The 16,745-nt window shown below is 47.4% G+C and overlaps 1 protein-coding gene across 1 annotated transcript in view; it reads right to left on the reverse strand.

Annotated features, from left to right (window-relative positions):
• The window catches only part of PTPN3 (protein tyrosine phosphatase non-receptor type 3), a 118,687-nt gene that overhangs the window by 21,753 nt on the left and 80,189 nt on the right, over positions 1-16,745 (reverse strand). The window contains exons 16-21 of the mRNA XM_052644804.1: positions 15,782-15,877; positions 13,084-13,270; positions 12,837-12,911; positions 11,497-11,553; positions 10,270-10,426; positions 7,663-7,823 (exon numbers count right to left, since the gene is read on the reverse strand). Coding sequence (XP_052500764.1) covers positions 7,663-7,823; positions 10,270-10,426; positions 11,497-11,553; positions 12,837-12,911; positions 13,084-13,270; positions 15,782-15,877 — 733 coding nt within the window. The remainder of the gene's footprint in view (positions 1-7,662; positions 7,824-10,269; positions 10,427-11,496; positions 11,554-12,836; positions 12,912-13,083; positions 13,271-15,781; positions 15,878-16,745) is intronic.

Consider the following 16,745-nt stretch of genomic DNA (forward strand, 5'->3'; position numbering starts at 1 on the left):
AAAAAATTTTTACACAAAATTGGGTAAGTAAAGGTAAGTTGTTGTTTTTTTTTTGGCCTTTAGAAGGATTGACAACACACTCATTTTTATGTCTGCCTTGCCAAGGCTAATACTGAATGCTCTTCCCACTGGATTGCTTCAGTCCTGTTCACACACTTAGTTTCTGAAGGAGTTAGCAGTTGCTTTTCAAGTTCTTTTAATTTACTGACTCTTCTCCAGACTTTGTAAATTGTGTGGCACACTGCCCAGAGGAAGAGTGGTCCAGAGTGGACAGTGATGTGTTAGAAACACAGGTATGTCTTTCTGCAAGAATCAGGGATGGGAGAAAATGAGCTGAAGACCATTAGGCAGAACTTGAGACATGGCTCTTTCAAGAACTACTCGTTGGAAAGACAGTTTGTTTTGTTCATTCTTGGGCTAAAGGTATGTGAAGCAGGCAAGAACTGCCAGTCATTAAGATCCCTTTAATTCTGCCCTAGAATGAGAGCAATCAGGAGGCTGAGGAAGGTCATAGGCAGGGAGGGTTGTAAGACCACTTAGTTTTATTAAAATCTTAATTTTTAATGTCCTCAAGTGCTTTGTTCTCATCATTATCAGAGTGTAATTCTATGTGTTAGTTGCTCAGTCATATCTGACTCTGCAATCCCATGGACTGTAGCCCTCCAGGCTCCTCTGTCCATGGAATTCTCCAGGCAAGAGTACTGTGGTGGGTTGCCATTCCCTTCTCCAGGGCTCTTCCTGACCCAGGGATCAAACCTGAGGATCCTGCATTGCAGGCAGATTCTTTACCATCTGAACCACCAGGGTCTAGTTCTGAGTAGTTGTGAAACTAAGGGTGAATTATAAGAAGATCAGCTGAGAGGGTTTGCTATGGGACAGCTGTATTTAAAGTACAGCTTTAAACACAGTATCACTGGCTCTGACCTTCAGAGACAGAAAACTGAACACTGGGAGCTGGAGGAGACCAGCATGGTTTGCATGGGCTGGGTAAGGTATCAGTTTTCCAGTTTAAACACGTCTCCTTTGAAAAGATCATCTCAGAGCAGAGGGAGGACATCAGGAGACAACGCTGATCTCGGATTTCTGGTCCAACCAAAGATATGAACCCTGCTCACACCCCTCAGATAAAGGCCTTGGACACCCACTTGGCTCCAACCAGCATGTGCTGGCAAGGCTGAGCACAGTGGAAGCAAGCACCCCATCAACTGTACTACCAGACTGAGAGGGAATTCTCATTAGAATTCCTGAAGGCTTGCCTGGAGAATCCCAGGGATGGGGGAGCCTGGTGGGCTGCCGTCTGTGGGGTCGCACAGAGTCGGACACGACTGAAGCGACTTAGCAGCAGCAGCAACAATCCAAGGAGGAGGAAGAAAGAAAAGACAAAAAAATGAAGGGAGTTGAAGGGACAATGGGCAAGGAGAGCAAACGGTAGAGAGAGACTGCCTTTCATGCCCTTGGCAATGACCCACAGTCCAATGCAGGGCAAAGACTTTCAAGACAGTCATATACTGTACTTTCTGTGCCAAGCACTAAACTGTGGTCTCCAAGAAAGCAGGTAACTTTGTTTGTTCCATTAAAGCCCTAGGCCAGCGTGCTCAATAAAAATGTGTAGTGTGGCAGAATGATGGGATCTGCTGTTCTGAACAAAAAGAGCAGGATGAGAGGTGGCTTAGAGGCAGGTAACTAGGCTAAGAGTAGCCCCTTTTCATGAAGGCCTTGAGAGGTTATTCTCTACTTTGCAGACATAAGAACAATTCCCTGCTCATCAACAGCTCACCCACATTAGGGACTTTCATCTTTCCCATACCTGACCCAGTCAGAGGGCCAGGACACTGCCTTGGGGGGACTCCAGAATCTCTCCCTACCTTCCTGTAAAGGTTTGCCGAAATGAACTGACACTGTTGCTGGCAATCTGGGGACTTTCGAGAGTGCTACTTCAGATCCCAGTCCTAGATGCAGGTCCCAGTGCTGGCAGACTCAAGTATTCTTACAAGACTCTTACTCTTTCACAGGGAAATCCTTGGCAATGAGCTGGGGTGGCAACTCCTTTAAATGGGTCCCTGGCACTTGAAAGGTAAAGGCTTCTCATGTGTTCATTCCAAAGCCCACAGTCTGCTCCTTGTATTCCATAGATGTTATACTTGATAACATTTGCCTTTCTTAAAACAAAAATCTGGAAAATCAAAAAAAAAGCTTTTTGTTGTGAGCTTCGATCTTGAAGGTACACCTACATGTGTTAAGCCTGCAGTTGTTTTTGTCCTTCCAAATCAAGTTTACAGTGATCATAGCAACCAGTAAGTAGTAAGTCACCTGCTTTGACAGTAATGGATGTTTCTTCTAATGGGTGATGTAGAAGCAGGTTCAGGAAAAACAGTGGTCAGAAGAGATAAAAAGATGGCATCTGGTTTTGGTAAAGAGGGAAGATGCTGAGGTGGGAGGGGCAGGGGTCTCCAAGTCTGGCATGACCTTTGATGGAGCTCTGTAGACACTCCAACTTATCAGTCCTGGGAGGCTAGAGGACAGATGTTTCTCATTTTCTATTAATTGCATTCCACAAATCTCCAAAGAGGTTGCAAGGCCACTGGGTGAGGATGGGCACGAGGGGCCTTCGTGTGCTGGGAAGTTGGTTCTCAAAGGACAGTTCGCATCATCACTTAGCTCTTACCCAGGGTTGACTATACTGAATGCATTCCCTCTCCCTTGCCGACACAGAAAGCTCAACTCGGGAAGAAGCATGGAATGAGCCACAGGTTACTCAGGAAGGAATGACCCTGGGGCTGAGTCCAAGAGTTCCTTAGAGGAGAGCGTCCTGGAGGTGGTAATGGTAATGGATTTGGGCCTTGTGAACCCCAAGTCTGGGCTTCTTTACGTGAGAGACAGAGGAACGCCGTACCTCGGCCACACACGGTATTGAGGTGGTTTGGGGCTGGTGATCAATGCTGGCAAATGGGTCACAAGAAATGGCTCACACCGTGTGGCTCCTGAAGACAAGAGATCCCGTTGGAGGCTGGGTGGAGAACTGGATCACACCTGGTGAGTTCTGACAAATGGGCTTTCAACACAGATGCTAATCCCAGCTCTATCTCTGACCAGCAGGGTGGCACTGGGGGAGTCCTGCAGCCACTGAGCCTTGTTCTCGCCACTTACAAAAGGAGTGATCCCAATAATTCTGTCCCTATCTGTCTCACAGAACTGCTGAGAGAGTCAACTGGGACAACATATGTGAGACGCACTTGGTGCATTCCAAAATGCTACAGAAACGCTAATTATTAAGTGTGATTTTACTACAGCTGGAACCAAATGCTTTCTGGAACACATGTGTAATTGTTTACTGAAAGCCACAGGAGGGACGGGAATTCCATTAATGAAAAATGCTTCAAAGCAAGCTGTTCTGAAAACCAGCTTGTTATCATTGCAAAAGGGATTCCACCCACAGCCGAGATCCCCCAGGGCAGGTCCTTTGTGCCGGGGAGAGGGTGGTATGGGCACCTGCTAGGAACCAGGCCCTGCCTCTTGCTCTTAGACACAGCCTCCAACAGTCAAGCTGCCATCTGCCAAAGGCACTGGAAGAGGAGCAGGTGGGGAAACAGAATAGCCAAGACTCTGGAGTCAGACACGCTGGGTTGCACTTCTTGTATGGATGGGGCAGGTTCTTTAGACTTTATTTATAAATTGTAATAGTTACTTTTTATTGCACTCTGACCATGTGGCAGACAACACATTTATCTCCTCTTAACCCTTACAACTAGCCCATGACAATTTCCCGTGAACACTGAAGGGACTCAGGCATACATATACATGTTTCCATTCTCCCCCAAACTCCCCTCCCATCCAAGCTGCCACATAACATTGAGCAGAGTTCCATGTGCTATTCAGTAGGTCCTTGTTGGTTATCCGTTTTAGACATGGCAGTGTGTACCTGTCCATTCCAAATGGCTGAGTCCCTTCACTGCTCACCTGAAACTATCACAACATCGTTAATCGGCTATTCCTCAAAAAAAACAACTAGCCGTGAAATACCCAATTTACAGATGGGGAAGTAGAGGCCACAGAGGTTAAGGGACGTGCGTGAGGTCACATAGGAAGCAAGTGGTAGAGTCAGGATTTAGTCTTCTCACTCCACGTGGCTAGACGGCATTTCAGATCTTTCTTAGCTCTGATGTTATGTTATTCTAACAATTCTCATGCAGAAACAGCAGTTACATAAGGGGGTTTCCAGGTGGCTCAGTAGCACCATGAATCTGCCTGCCCATGCAGGAACACTGATTTGATCCCTGGGTCAGGAAGATTCTCTGGAAGAGGAAATGGCAACCCACTCTAGCATTCCTGCCTGGGATATCCCATGGACAGAGGAGCCTGGCAGGTTACAGTCCATGGGGTTGCAGAGTCAGACATGACTGCGCAATTGAGCACACGCGCATATAACTACATGAAGGTTCTATAGTTGTTAAGAGGACAAGTTCTGTGAGTTTAGCCTGCCTGGGTTCCAATCAGGCTGTGCCATTTATTGTAAGAGAACCTCTCCAAGACTCTGATCCTTCATTTATACAAATTTGTATACAATTTATACAAAGTGATAATGACAGCATCTACAGGGGGCTACTGGGAGAGGATGTCCATAAGCCCTTGGCACACAGTAAAGGCACATTCGAGGCACCTTTTGCCTTCCTTTGGTCTTCCGCTCCTTCAGCAGCTGTGTAAGACATCTTCCCCCACCTAGAGCAGTGGTTGTTGAGTTGAATTTCACAGTCTAGGATTCCTTCGTGGGCAGTGTGGAGAGACTGAAAGTCAGGGCTCCATGGATCCCTCTAGCTCCATCGAAGAGCATTTGTTCCGCATTTTGGAGTGTGTGGAAAAAGAGGCTTTTCCTACTTAATTTCTAGGAAATGTTTTGATTAAATGAATGAAATCTGTACATACAAGAATTTAACCCTAAAAATCCTATGTCCTCCATTTCTTATTGCTTCTGTAGTCCAAGTACAGGCTCTAAAGGCAGGACTTAGGTGGGACAGTGGTTCTGGTGTGATCTTTACTCTCCCATTCTGAGGATCAGCTTGTGCATGAAAGCCTCCTGGTGACCTTATTAAGAACCAGTACCCAGGTGCCCTCCCAGTGCGGCTGATTTGAGTAGCTGTGGGCTGAGGCTGTTTAACAGTCTCCTCAGGTGACATCTGGTGGCTCAGATGGTAAAGCGTCTGCCTATAATGCGGGAGACCTGGGATCGATCCCTGGGTTGGGAAGATCTGGAGAAGGAAATGGCAACCCACTCCAGTACTCTTGCCTGGAAAATCCCATGGACGGAGGAGCCTGGTGGGCTACAGCCCATGGGGTCGCAGAGAGTCGGACACGACTGAGCGACTTGACTTGACTTCACTTCACAGGTGATATCCACACAGGTGGTCAGGGTGTCACCCTGTGAGAAATACTGCTCAAAACCACAGGGAGACAGCTGGGTACTTCTTGCTAAAGCATTTTTTATCTTCTTAACGAATTTCAGTGAACATTATTGCTCAAGGAAAACAAACCTCTTAGAGGAGTCTCATGGAAAACATGAAAGGGGAGGGGATTTTCTGGAGCACTGTAGAAGACCAGGCGCCATCTTTTTCCTCACCGAGAGCCCACAGCGCCTCCTTGTGGACAGTCTGATCAAAGAGACCTGGTTCAGCCTGGGTGAAGAGCTTCCGTCACCTGGAGACATCTCCCAGGACTCTTGAGTGCCGGTCACCCCAGGGAGGATTGTTTGCCTACCTGCGCCTATGAGCTTAGTCTGCGACCATCCTGGGATACCCTCCCCTCCACACTTAGTCCCATCCACCCTCTATTAATACTACATCTTATTCTAGAGGAAACCTCTCACCTCCAGTTCCTACAGAACATACATTCTGTGGAATGAAACCTTGGTCTTCAGCTGCTTCTGGGACTCATGATACATTCCCACCAATATACCAAAATTAAGACTGTAAGATTCTTGGGGCCAGAAACCCCCCTTCTCCTTCCCTGACTGTGTTCCTGATCCAGCATTTGGCACATGATAAATACCTAATACACACTCGCTGGATGAAGGAACGGACGACTCCAAAGTACAATTCCCCTTTGACATTTCCTTCCAATTCCCTGCCAACAGAATAAAACTGATATGTTCTGGCTTTTAAGTACTCCTTGTTTTAAGTGTTTTAATACATGTTTAAAGTTGAGTTGCTTTGCTGTGCACATGAAACTATTACAACTGTTAAATGGCTAAACTTCAATATAAAATAAAAAGTTAAAAAAACAAATCAGACACTTCACCCCCCTGCCCAAAAACCTGAGTTTTAGTGTTTAAAATGTATGTCTCAATTTTGAGGTTTTTGCAATGCAAAGAGTCTACAATTTTTTTTCTTTTAAAAGTCTTAAGCCTACCTAGCCTCCTGCAGGCCACTGGAAAAAAGGTTTTATCTTTGTATTAATAGATATTTAGTATATGTTCATCAATTCTATCTAAGTAATCTTACTATTCTTACCCTTTTATCCTGATTTCAACTTATTTTTTGCCTATATTATCTGTCAAGGCTGTTAAGTTCAAAATTCCCTACTGATTTTTTGGGTGGGGTCAACTCACCTTTCATTGTGGGTTTTCCTTTCTACTATTGTTCAATACACACTGCTCTAATAATGTATTTTATTTACATTCTATTCCTTACCCCATTGTAAAATAAACCTCTCTCTCACTCAAGACTCTCTGCTTTGCATCTTTCTTGTTTGATATTCACATTACTTATGCTTTCCTAAACCAATATGCAGTCATAAACATTTGACAAATTCCCTAGTTTTGCTTCTGCAACTCTTCTCTTTATATGGCTTTCTAATAAACAATGCAGTGCAGACTCCGGCTTTTGAATCTGACCTGAGACTTTGCTAATTTATGAATCCAGACTGTGTGTTGTCATTAATCATGATCAACTGTCTTTCATCAGCCTGTTTTATGCTTTCTCTGTTCGCTTCTGTTATCTTTCACTGCATGAACGACTCTGTCTTCTACCACTTTTAAAAAATGTGGAAGATAAATACATTCTATTTATATTCTGTTGCTGCTGCTGCTGGCAGTCAGTAAAACTGACTTGAAAACTGAGCCTCCTTGAGTCCTACTTTATTTTGCAGAGTCTCTGTGTGTGCCTTTGTCAACAACCTCAATCCCATGAGCAGAGGTGTCTCCTGGGGAGGGAAGACGGGGTCTGACTTTGATCCCCACTCATGTCCCCAAGGTTCTGGGGGACTTGAGAAGCCCAGCCCCTGTGCCCTCATGGGATGGTATCAAGTGCTCCAAATTACAGCATGCCTGCTGGGGTCAGGGCCCGGCTCCTCCATCAGCCCTCTGCGCTCGCCCACGCTGCCTCTCCACCACCTTCGACTGCGAGTGTTCTGAGCTTTTGTGTTGGCAGCTAAACATTCTCAGAGTCCCACCTCCTCGGTTTCTGACAGATTTCTCCATGACTACTGATCGTTACTAGAACAGGAAGGGGAGGCAGAGTTCAGGGACGGGCCATGGCCCCAGCCACCCCGCCCCGGCTTTCTCCCGGAGGCCTTGAGCCCCTCAGGGGTTCCTCGATGAGTCCGGCTGCCTGGTGACGACTCGGGGGACCCTGCAGCCATCAGCAGCCCACCGAGGCCCCGGGGGTCTCTTACCTCAAACTGGATCAGCACCGTCCCACTCTCAAGGCCCTTCTTTAGCTGCTCCATGGAACCCTCCAGCGTGTCCCCGCCCTCCGGACACACGGGGAAGATGGCCTCTGGGAAGAGCTGGTTCAGTTCATCTTCAGATTTGATTTCGGCAAACGAATGGACAGCTGCAGTGGACAAGAAGGGGTGTGTCAGGGTTGCCCAGCCACGCGCAGGGGATCAGTTTCCTCCCCCGCAAATTATACTTGTGACACCTGAATGCAGACGGTTTAAAACATCTTATTAAATGATTAAGCACATGGTAATCATTTTCACCAAAGATACTACTTCCCGTTGAATGATTCAATATGTGCTAATTATACAAAATGACATACTAATCTTTCTGGTTAGCCTTAAATGATGGTGTTTAGGACTCAAGAGGCTTTTGTCAGAGGTAAGAGGACGGGAACACATGTCATTGAAGAGAACACATTTTCTCCCTTTGCTTTCTCCGATCTGGTTATTCTTCTACCCAGCTCTTCTTTCCTTCTCAGGTTCCCTTCAAACAGGCATTTTCCCAGGAAGCTGGTATGGGGTCTGGCGCTGCCCACACCCCTACCCCACAGAGCTAGGTCAGTTCATCTCTAACTCAAGGCTCTTGTTAGGTGGGAGGCTCTGGAGTAGACACCTCTTAGCTTCTTCTTCAGAATTCTCCCTTCACGTCAGACTCGATACAGGTGAAAACCAACAGAGCACCTCCTCCTCCCCTCCATGCACACCACTCCCCTCACGTGCCTCTTTCTGTCCACCATCACGTCAAACTTTGGGATCATCTCTGAATGCTCCCTTTCGACCCAGAAAGAGAAGTCACTCCCTTACTCCAGAGCCTTCAGTGACTCTCTACTGTCTTCAAGGTAAAAGAGAAGAAACAACTTTTATATTTTGCCACACAGTTGAACTGAATCCTCACAGTGCTGACTAGTATTCCCACCTTATTTAGCTATTTATTCCCACTTTACAGGCTCACAGGCAAAAGAGTTGTCCAAGGTGACCCAGCCTGCCAGGGTGGGACCCGGGGATTCAGTCCACACGTCTGACTCTAAAGGGAACATTCGTTTCACTGATCACAGAAGCTCAGATTCTTCGCTGATTTTCATGGGTTCTGTAACTCTCTCTGTTACTACTATTTTTTTATTTAAATGTTTATTTTAAAAACGAACTTATCATGACAGTTACAGAAAATCGGTGGCACGGCTCTTGCAACTCCACTAGTCTACAAACATCTCTGTTCCTCACCTCAAAAAGGTGCTGGCCGCTTGCCATGGGTCAGTGGGGGATGCCCACCCAAGGCCTGGCCAGAGCACTCGGACTCCACTTCCCCTCCCTCTCCCCCAAGGCCCCGCCCCTTATCAGCCAGCAGGTCACCTGGCACTTCACGTGATGGACAGGCTTGCTTCCACTTGCTGGGTTCCTTCCTTCTCTACCATCACATGGCCTTACAAGACTCACAGCAAGTTACTTAACCTCTCTGTGACTGTTATCCTCGTTCGGGGATAAGAATACCAGCCTTATGAGATCATTGTAAGAATGGACGGGGGTAATTATGCAAAGCAACTAACACCATGCAGGCACTTCACTGGAGCTGCACAGATGTCGGCCACTGTCACTAGTGACACCTACTATGTGCCCAGGGTGGAGCTGTGCTTGGTGGAGATGGGTGGTGGGAGGAGCTGGGTTAGGGGGCTGGAGAGATTCGGGAGGACCTCACAGAGGAGGTGGGATGAGCGCTGGCACTGGGAGTTTTAGTGGGAACAAAGACGGCAGGTATGTGGGGGGCGTGGGCTGTGCCAATGACTGTGAGTCCAGACGGAGATGCAGGGCCAGGGCCCGAGTCACGTGCTTCATTTACCTTCAGTGTCTGAAAGCTGGGAAGGAGGATTCGAGGACTGGGCTTCCTGCTTTATAACAACAACAACACTAATAGTAGCCGTATTCAACAGAGGCTGCCCTTCCAACACCCACTAAGAACTGGGCAGCATCTTTGATGCTTTCCAGTATGAGCCTCATTTTATTTTCACAGGGATCCCGGGAGGTAGCGACTATGTCATCCTCATTTTACATTAGAGGAAACTGAAACACAGACTGGGTAAGAAATCTGCTCAAGGTCCCGGAAGCCAGGAGGAGGCAGAGTTAGAACAGCCTTGAGGCAGCCAGGCTCCGGCCCCATTCTGCTAAAGCCTCTCCAACGAAACCAAATGCACATGAATGAAATATAACCCGATCCTTTGAGAAAGGGTTGAAAATGCAAATGAAGGCAGAGGCAGGCAGCTAAGAGGGGTGTGTGGAGGGGGCTGAGATGGACCTGCGAGGAACAGGGGAGAGGAATGTCATGTCTTGTATTGAAAGTGGGGGCAGGGGGTGCTGCCTACCTGCAGAGGACTGGTCATGAGGGATGGGGCCCTGTGGGGCCAAATCTCCACATTTTTCAAGTGAGAAGTCAGCCAGCAGGTTGTTTCCCAACAGGGGAAAGTTCTTGATTTACCGATGCTGGCTATGAGCACAACATCTCGAAACCAAGGAACGGGCCCGAGAAGGCCCTCTTTGCTAAGGCTCCTTTCCCTCAGGGGCTGTTACCTTTCCTCCTGATCACCAGGGCCAGCTCCCGTGTGTGCGATTCCCGGCTGGCTTTGATGAACATCACCACTTGGTCATGGGTGTGTTCTGAGATGTCCCGGCCGTTGATTAGCACGATTTGATCCCCTTCGTTCAGCTTAGGAATGCAGGTGTCTGCCTGCATGCAGGGGAAGAGTGAGTTTCTTTCGTTACCATAACATAATCCTCAAGGGGAGAACCTGATGCTTTCTGAGCCTGGACACTGGAGACCGCGACCAAGTTCTGCTTTTCTCCCCCTGGCATTACCGCCTTTATTTTTATTACAGCCACTGCTATGTTGACATGGTGGCTAGTGGTGGGATTTTAAAGAAGTGCTGCTCAGAACCTACATTACGAATGAAAACATTTCAGAATAAAATGAAAAACAGTACTGAGGCCATTTCTCTATGGCAGTCAAGCTTCACTTATTACTGTAATGTCAGAATGACTCTAATACCTCTATCTTCTGTTTTTCTAGGTGTTTTGGTAGAAAATGATTTGTCAGCTAAAAGCAAGTATATAGCTATCTTGTGATGGAGAAAGCCTTTGCAAGCATAACCCCCAAGGCACGAACCGTTATGGACAAGAAGCCATGTAACTGATCAATAGGCTTCTTAATTCATAGAGGCCATAAACAGTAAGAAAAAGTAAAGCACAAGCTTAAAGACTTCTTAAGAGTAAAACCCCCGAATGGGTCCCTTTCTTAGGAGGTACAGGGACTCTTTGGTGCTCAATGCTTAAAAAAAAATCATCTCCTAGATGCTTAGAGGCCCAGGCAGAGGGCTGAGGATGGGGTGGGGTGGGGTGGGGGTGGGGTGGAGGGAGAGGCACAAGACCCACGAGCCCACTTAGAGCTTGTAGAACAGCAAACGCTACGCCCCAGTTGCCTTCTTGTGAGCAGGCCTTCTACACTTTAATGTGCCTCCCCATCACCTTGGGATCTGGTTAAAAATGCAGATTCTGGTCCAGATGGTCTGGGGTAGGGTACAAGAATCTGCATTTCTAGTAAGCTTCCCAAGGGATGCTGGTGCTGCAGCCTTGGGGGCCACACTAGGCAGCAAGGTCCTGGAAAATTCTTTCTTCCTATCTCTATGCATGCATTGACACACACTCTATGCTGCCGGTAAAAAAGAAACAGGACACAGAAATAGAAATCTGTTACATTTATGGGAAAACGGACTTGGGAAATTACAGAATACGTGTACTTACAGGTGACTCTGGGTTTATTCTTGACACCACGAGAGGCATCTTTTGATCCACTCCTCCCTGTAAACATATTCATTAAAAACCACTTGAGTTGTTCCCAGCACCAAAGACATGCAGATATCTCTGACACAAAGGGAGGGCTCAACTTTCACTTAAATATATTCTACTCCCAAGGGTTGGTACCTTTTAGGATGATAAGGTTCCAGAGGCTATGGGTCTAGTGGGTCAACCAGAAGGCCACTCAGAAGCCTCCCACTGCCATCCCCACCATCCATGGACTAAAGATGCACTTGGAAGAAGCAGGCTCCTTTCAAAAAATGCAAACATCCTCAGGAAAAAGACTCTAAAAGCCCAGCCCATAAGCACTGCTGGGAGAGGAGTTTACGGTGGAGGGGAGGAGCTGTGGAAAGGTCCCAGACTGTGAGGGCTTTTGACCTCTGAGAACTGGCTGTCAGTGGGGCTGCTGGGCTATCAGAAAGGAGTTGTATGATGGTAGTTGCAGGGTGGGCAGCGAAGATCACCTGCCCTCACTCTGCTCTAAGGCTGATAAACCTTTTCTGTGAAGGGCCAGATATTACTTTTTGTAGCTTTATGGGACAGAGGGCACTCTAGCACCTCTGCCATCGAAATGCCAAAGGAGATATAACCCATTTGTAAATGAATGGGGTGTCTGTGTTCCAATAAAACTTTATTTGTAAGAACAGATGGGATTGGGCCCGTAGGTCATAGTGTGCAGAGCCGGCCTAGAGGGAAACAGAGGAGGTTATGGCCCTGCACCTGAATCCCTATTCTCTCTTAGCAGTGCTGAGGGGTTCCCATCTCTCCGAGCCTGTGTTCAGTCAGTTGTGTCCAACTCTTTGCGACCCCATGGACTGATGCTCGCCAGGCTCCTCTATGCATGGGATTCTCCAGGCAGGAGTACTGGAGTGGGTTGCCATTTCCTCCTCCAGGGGATCCTACTGACCCAGGAATTGAACCTGCATCTCTTGGGTCTCCTGCATTGGCAGGAGGATTCTTTATCACTAGCACCACCTGGGAAGCCCCTTAGTGTACATCTATAAAATGTTTCAAAATACCAACTTCACCACTTAATAAAAGGACTCAATATGGGGATATGAACGATCCTCTTTATATCCTCAATTAGGGGATATAAACAAGTATGTAGAGTAGGCACTTGGTATGAGGCAACTCCTATGGCCCCACTGAAAAGCTCCCAATTCTGAAGGCCAAGCCAATTTTCCTACACAGCCTTAGGTCTATGGCACATTTGTAATGGAAGTTTAAAAGTCATCTGAAGAGTGCTTCAGAGCATCACATGTCCTCATAAATTACACACAACGTACCTTTAGATTAAATCCAAATTTCCCATCTTCATCCGGCGTGATGCGGATCAAGACTAAGTAGCCGTCACCATCGTTCTGGGAAATGTCAGAAAATCGTCAATCACGTTACTTCTTTCTCCAGTGATTGGTGATAACCTATTTCCTTTGAGTCCTAACTACTTAACTGCCCGAGAGGCGGCCCCACACGGGAAGCCCGGCCGGCTTGGCCCTGCTTTGGCCGCAGCACCTGAGCCGCCCCGCCCCCCACCTTGTCACAGTAGTACTGGCTGGAGTCCTCGGCGGAGCCCCCTTCGGTCACCCTGTGGAAGTCCTCTAGGAACTGCTGATCGACGCCATCCCGGAAGCAGGAGCCTGGAGCATTTGAAGATGGAGACACAGAACTGGATGACTTCTGGGTCAGGCAGCTTTGTGCTGGGCTGTTCTCGGATATACTCCTTCATCGTGGGGGAGGAGGAGATATTTTAATAACTGGATTAATATTTTATCAGAGCACACAATACTGACTGTTGGAGCCTGGCATCTCACGGCTGTCACTGATCCTTAGAACCTTACAGGGGCTCTGAAGGTCAAGCCCAGGGCTCGTGCACACCCAGAGTCCACTGGCTGCCCACACCCCCAGCTGGCCTCAACAGCACCAGCTTTTAGTTTTGGGGAAAAGGGGAAAGAGAGCAGGGCAGTACCAAGAACTGCTGAAAACGCAGCAGCTTTAGAAGGGTAACAAGGGAGCTGTGCCCAGCTACTCTGGTGCTTAATTACTGAAGCTCACTCAGATGTGTGTGGGTCTCCATCACTGCTGAAAGTTTTTTCTTCCATCTCATTCCCGCTCATAGCTCTGCTTCACAGGACAGTTTGCTACCCAGAGGAAAATGGGACTGACTCTGCACATTCAGGACAATTTATATCAATACTAGTTTACATTATTCACCTGTGACATCCACTTATCACCTCCGCTGAGATCATACATTTTATTTTTCTCTAATATAGGTACTTCTGTACCTGGGAGCTGCACAGTCCAATATGGCAGCCTCCAGTCACAAGTGGCTATTTAAAGAAGTGAAGATTAGGAAATTCCTCAGCTGTACCAGTCACACTGCAAAAATGCCCAATAGCCACATGTGGCTAGAAGCTCCTGCACTGGACAAGACCAGTCACAGAAGACTTCCACCACTGCAGAAAGTTCTACTGACACTGTCTTTGAGAAGTGTCAAAGACCTCTAGGCTCATCTGCTCCATTCTCACTTCACAGATGAAGAAACCAGTCAAAAGGCACTGAGTGACTTGCCCCAGGTCACACAGCTTTCTCCTCACCCAGCAGGAGTCTGATGAACATGAGTCCCTGAGCACCTCTCCCCTCTCCCAGCCACCGGATCTGCTTCTAAGACCATCCTCTCCAACCTCTCAGGGCTGCAAGGATGAACGCTGCGTAGCACACACAACTCCTCTGCATCATGCACACCCACACTAGACTCCTTCCAGGGCCACAGGGTGAGCAAAAGATGCCTTCAAACACCTACAGAATATGGGGCTGTCCTCATGTTGCACAGACTCCTGCACATTCTGACCTCACTCCAGGTTAGTGATGGGAAAGCTGAGCAGACAAAGACAGTGAGACAGACAGACAAACAGACAATAGTCACTGCTGCCTCTTACTAAACCTTTATTTTAGGTTCTTTTCCAGGGGTGTTTTTTTTTTTTTTTTCATTAATGGAGTACCTCTCTGTTTCCCAGAAAGTTTAAATTAGCTTAAATATAAAATCTATATTGTTTTACTCATACAAAGTGATTCACAATCCCAATTCATTTGAATACAAAATTTCGGTGACAGAGTAGTGTAGAAACAGAGCTATTTGCAAGAGAAGAGCTTGAACTTAAGGTGCTCAAATTGCCGGTTAAGGGGTATTATGGATGTGAAAGCATTTCAGAGTGAGGAGATTTTGGACTTAAAGCTGTGTACCAGTGGGATGTTTTCAGGCTGAAAATAAATGACTTTAGGTAACAGGAAACTAAAAAAAAAAGTTCTCAAGTAGGGCAACTTTTCTGTTTTGATGTTTCTAAGAGCACCTCCTAGTGGCAGAAAGGGAGACTTGAAGTTGCCAAACAAGATAAAGCCCAAAGGATTCAGGAAACGCTATTTCCAGCTAGGCGTGGGACTGAACCTCTAACATGAAGCTGCCGACAGCATTCATACTTCAAGTATTTGGAAGAATCTGGAGATGAGCGTGATGGAAAGGGTGACGACACGTAAACAGAAGAGAAGGCAATGCAGCAGAAGCAGGCAGGCTCCTCAGTAAAGTGTAATATATCTTTGTATTCATTATATCTAACTTCTAAATTCCGAATTCTGAAATATGTCATATAGAATTTAGACGACATTTTATAAGGTTTTAAAGTATTTTTCTTTTCCAGTATCAAACTTAATGGTCTACCCAAAACAACCCACAGTACTAAAAGTAACATATTCAAAGTCATTATGTCCCCAATCCTATTTTCTAAGTAGGGGCGGAGAGGTTACTTTTAGATGGTAATTTATTAAACATGACAATATTTTTTTTTGGCTGAGCCACCACGTACAGACATTCCCTGCAGGCTGCAGTAAGGTTCAGCTCAGCGTGGAAGATGGACAGACAGATGGCGAGGAGGACATCAAATGATGAGATGCAACGAGAAGGTGGCAGCTGGACGCAGCACAGGGACACCATGAGTGAGGATGCCAGGCCGAGCAGCCGTCCTCCCCTCTTGGGGCAGGACGTGAGGAGGGAGGGGCGAGGGGGGCTGCTGAGGCTTAGGGGCCAACTGTGAAAGGGGCCGAGAAAGGCAGGGGGAGAGACTGGCTGCAAGCAGTTTGTCCCAGAGGCAGGAGAAGGGGCAGCCAGAGCAGTCGGGGAGGGCGTGGCCACCCCCAGCTCCCGCAGGAGAAAGGGGCAGAGACAGACAGACGGACTGACCGGCAGACAAACGGGTGCTCGCCCTCAGAAGCCGACGCTTCAGAACCGTAAACGCAGTAGGCATCGGAAACAAAAGCCAGGACAGAGTTCATTTCTCTGAAGAGAAGCAAGGTTAAAGAAAAAGTTAAAATGGCAAGATTTACCATGTGATATTTTTTATACCACTCTTTCCTACACCCTAGAAAATTCCAAAGACCACCCCCCACCGTCCCCAAACCTGTCAGCCAAGCCAAGCTGTGCTCCCACCAAGGGTTTCACAGTTGTCACTGGGGGCGCCTGACAGGATGGGAGCTGCTCTGGACGGCATTTCTCTCTCAAGCCTATGAGCTTCTCCGGGCTGGGAGAGACCCTAGCCCTCTGTCTGTTCCTCCCCAAGGGCACTTAACACATAGCCAGCTAATCTACATGGATCCTGATGTGAGGCGCACTGAGGAACAGGAAGTGTCTCCGTAGTTTGGGTGTTTGTGATGTGGAGACATTGTTCAGGTGATACTTTTCTTTCTGCAATACACGCCAAGGGCCCAAGATCAAAACTTCATGCAAGAAGCAACGCAGGTGGCGGAGGGAACACGGGTCAGAAACGCTGCTTTCTGAGCTCTGTCTCATCACTAATGGGGTCACAGATCATGCACCGTCCCCAGGCTGCCCCCTTGGATGCTGTGATACCTCAATAACAAGAAAGCACTGGGTATATTTTGGTCAGTTTGTGCTTGAATTTTTTGAGAATTTCTCATGCATATATACCCTGCAGCAGCACCTGCCACAGAGAACTGCTGATAGAGGACAGTTAACCAAAACCTGTCGCAGTAAACCTGTTTGAGTCCTTGGTGTGCAGATCAGATGCTGTGTGCTCATGTGATATGGCGACCTGCCATGGAAGTGGCAGAGGAGACACCCATTATGAAAACTTGGGCGCTGGTCTGGGCATTACCCAAGGGCTGCATCCTGTTTCATGTGACCACGT

This window comes from Budorcas taxicolor, chromosome 8 (genome assembly GCF_023091745.1).
Source record: "Budorcas taxicolor isolate Tak-1 chromosome 8, Takin1.1, whole genome shotgun sequence".
Taxonomy (NCBI): Eukaryota; Metazoa; Chordata; class Mammalia; order Artiodactyla; family Bovidae; genus Budorcas; species Budorcas taxicolor.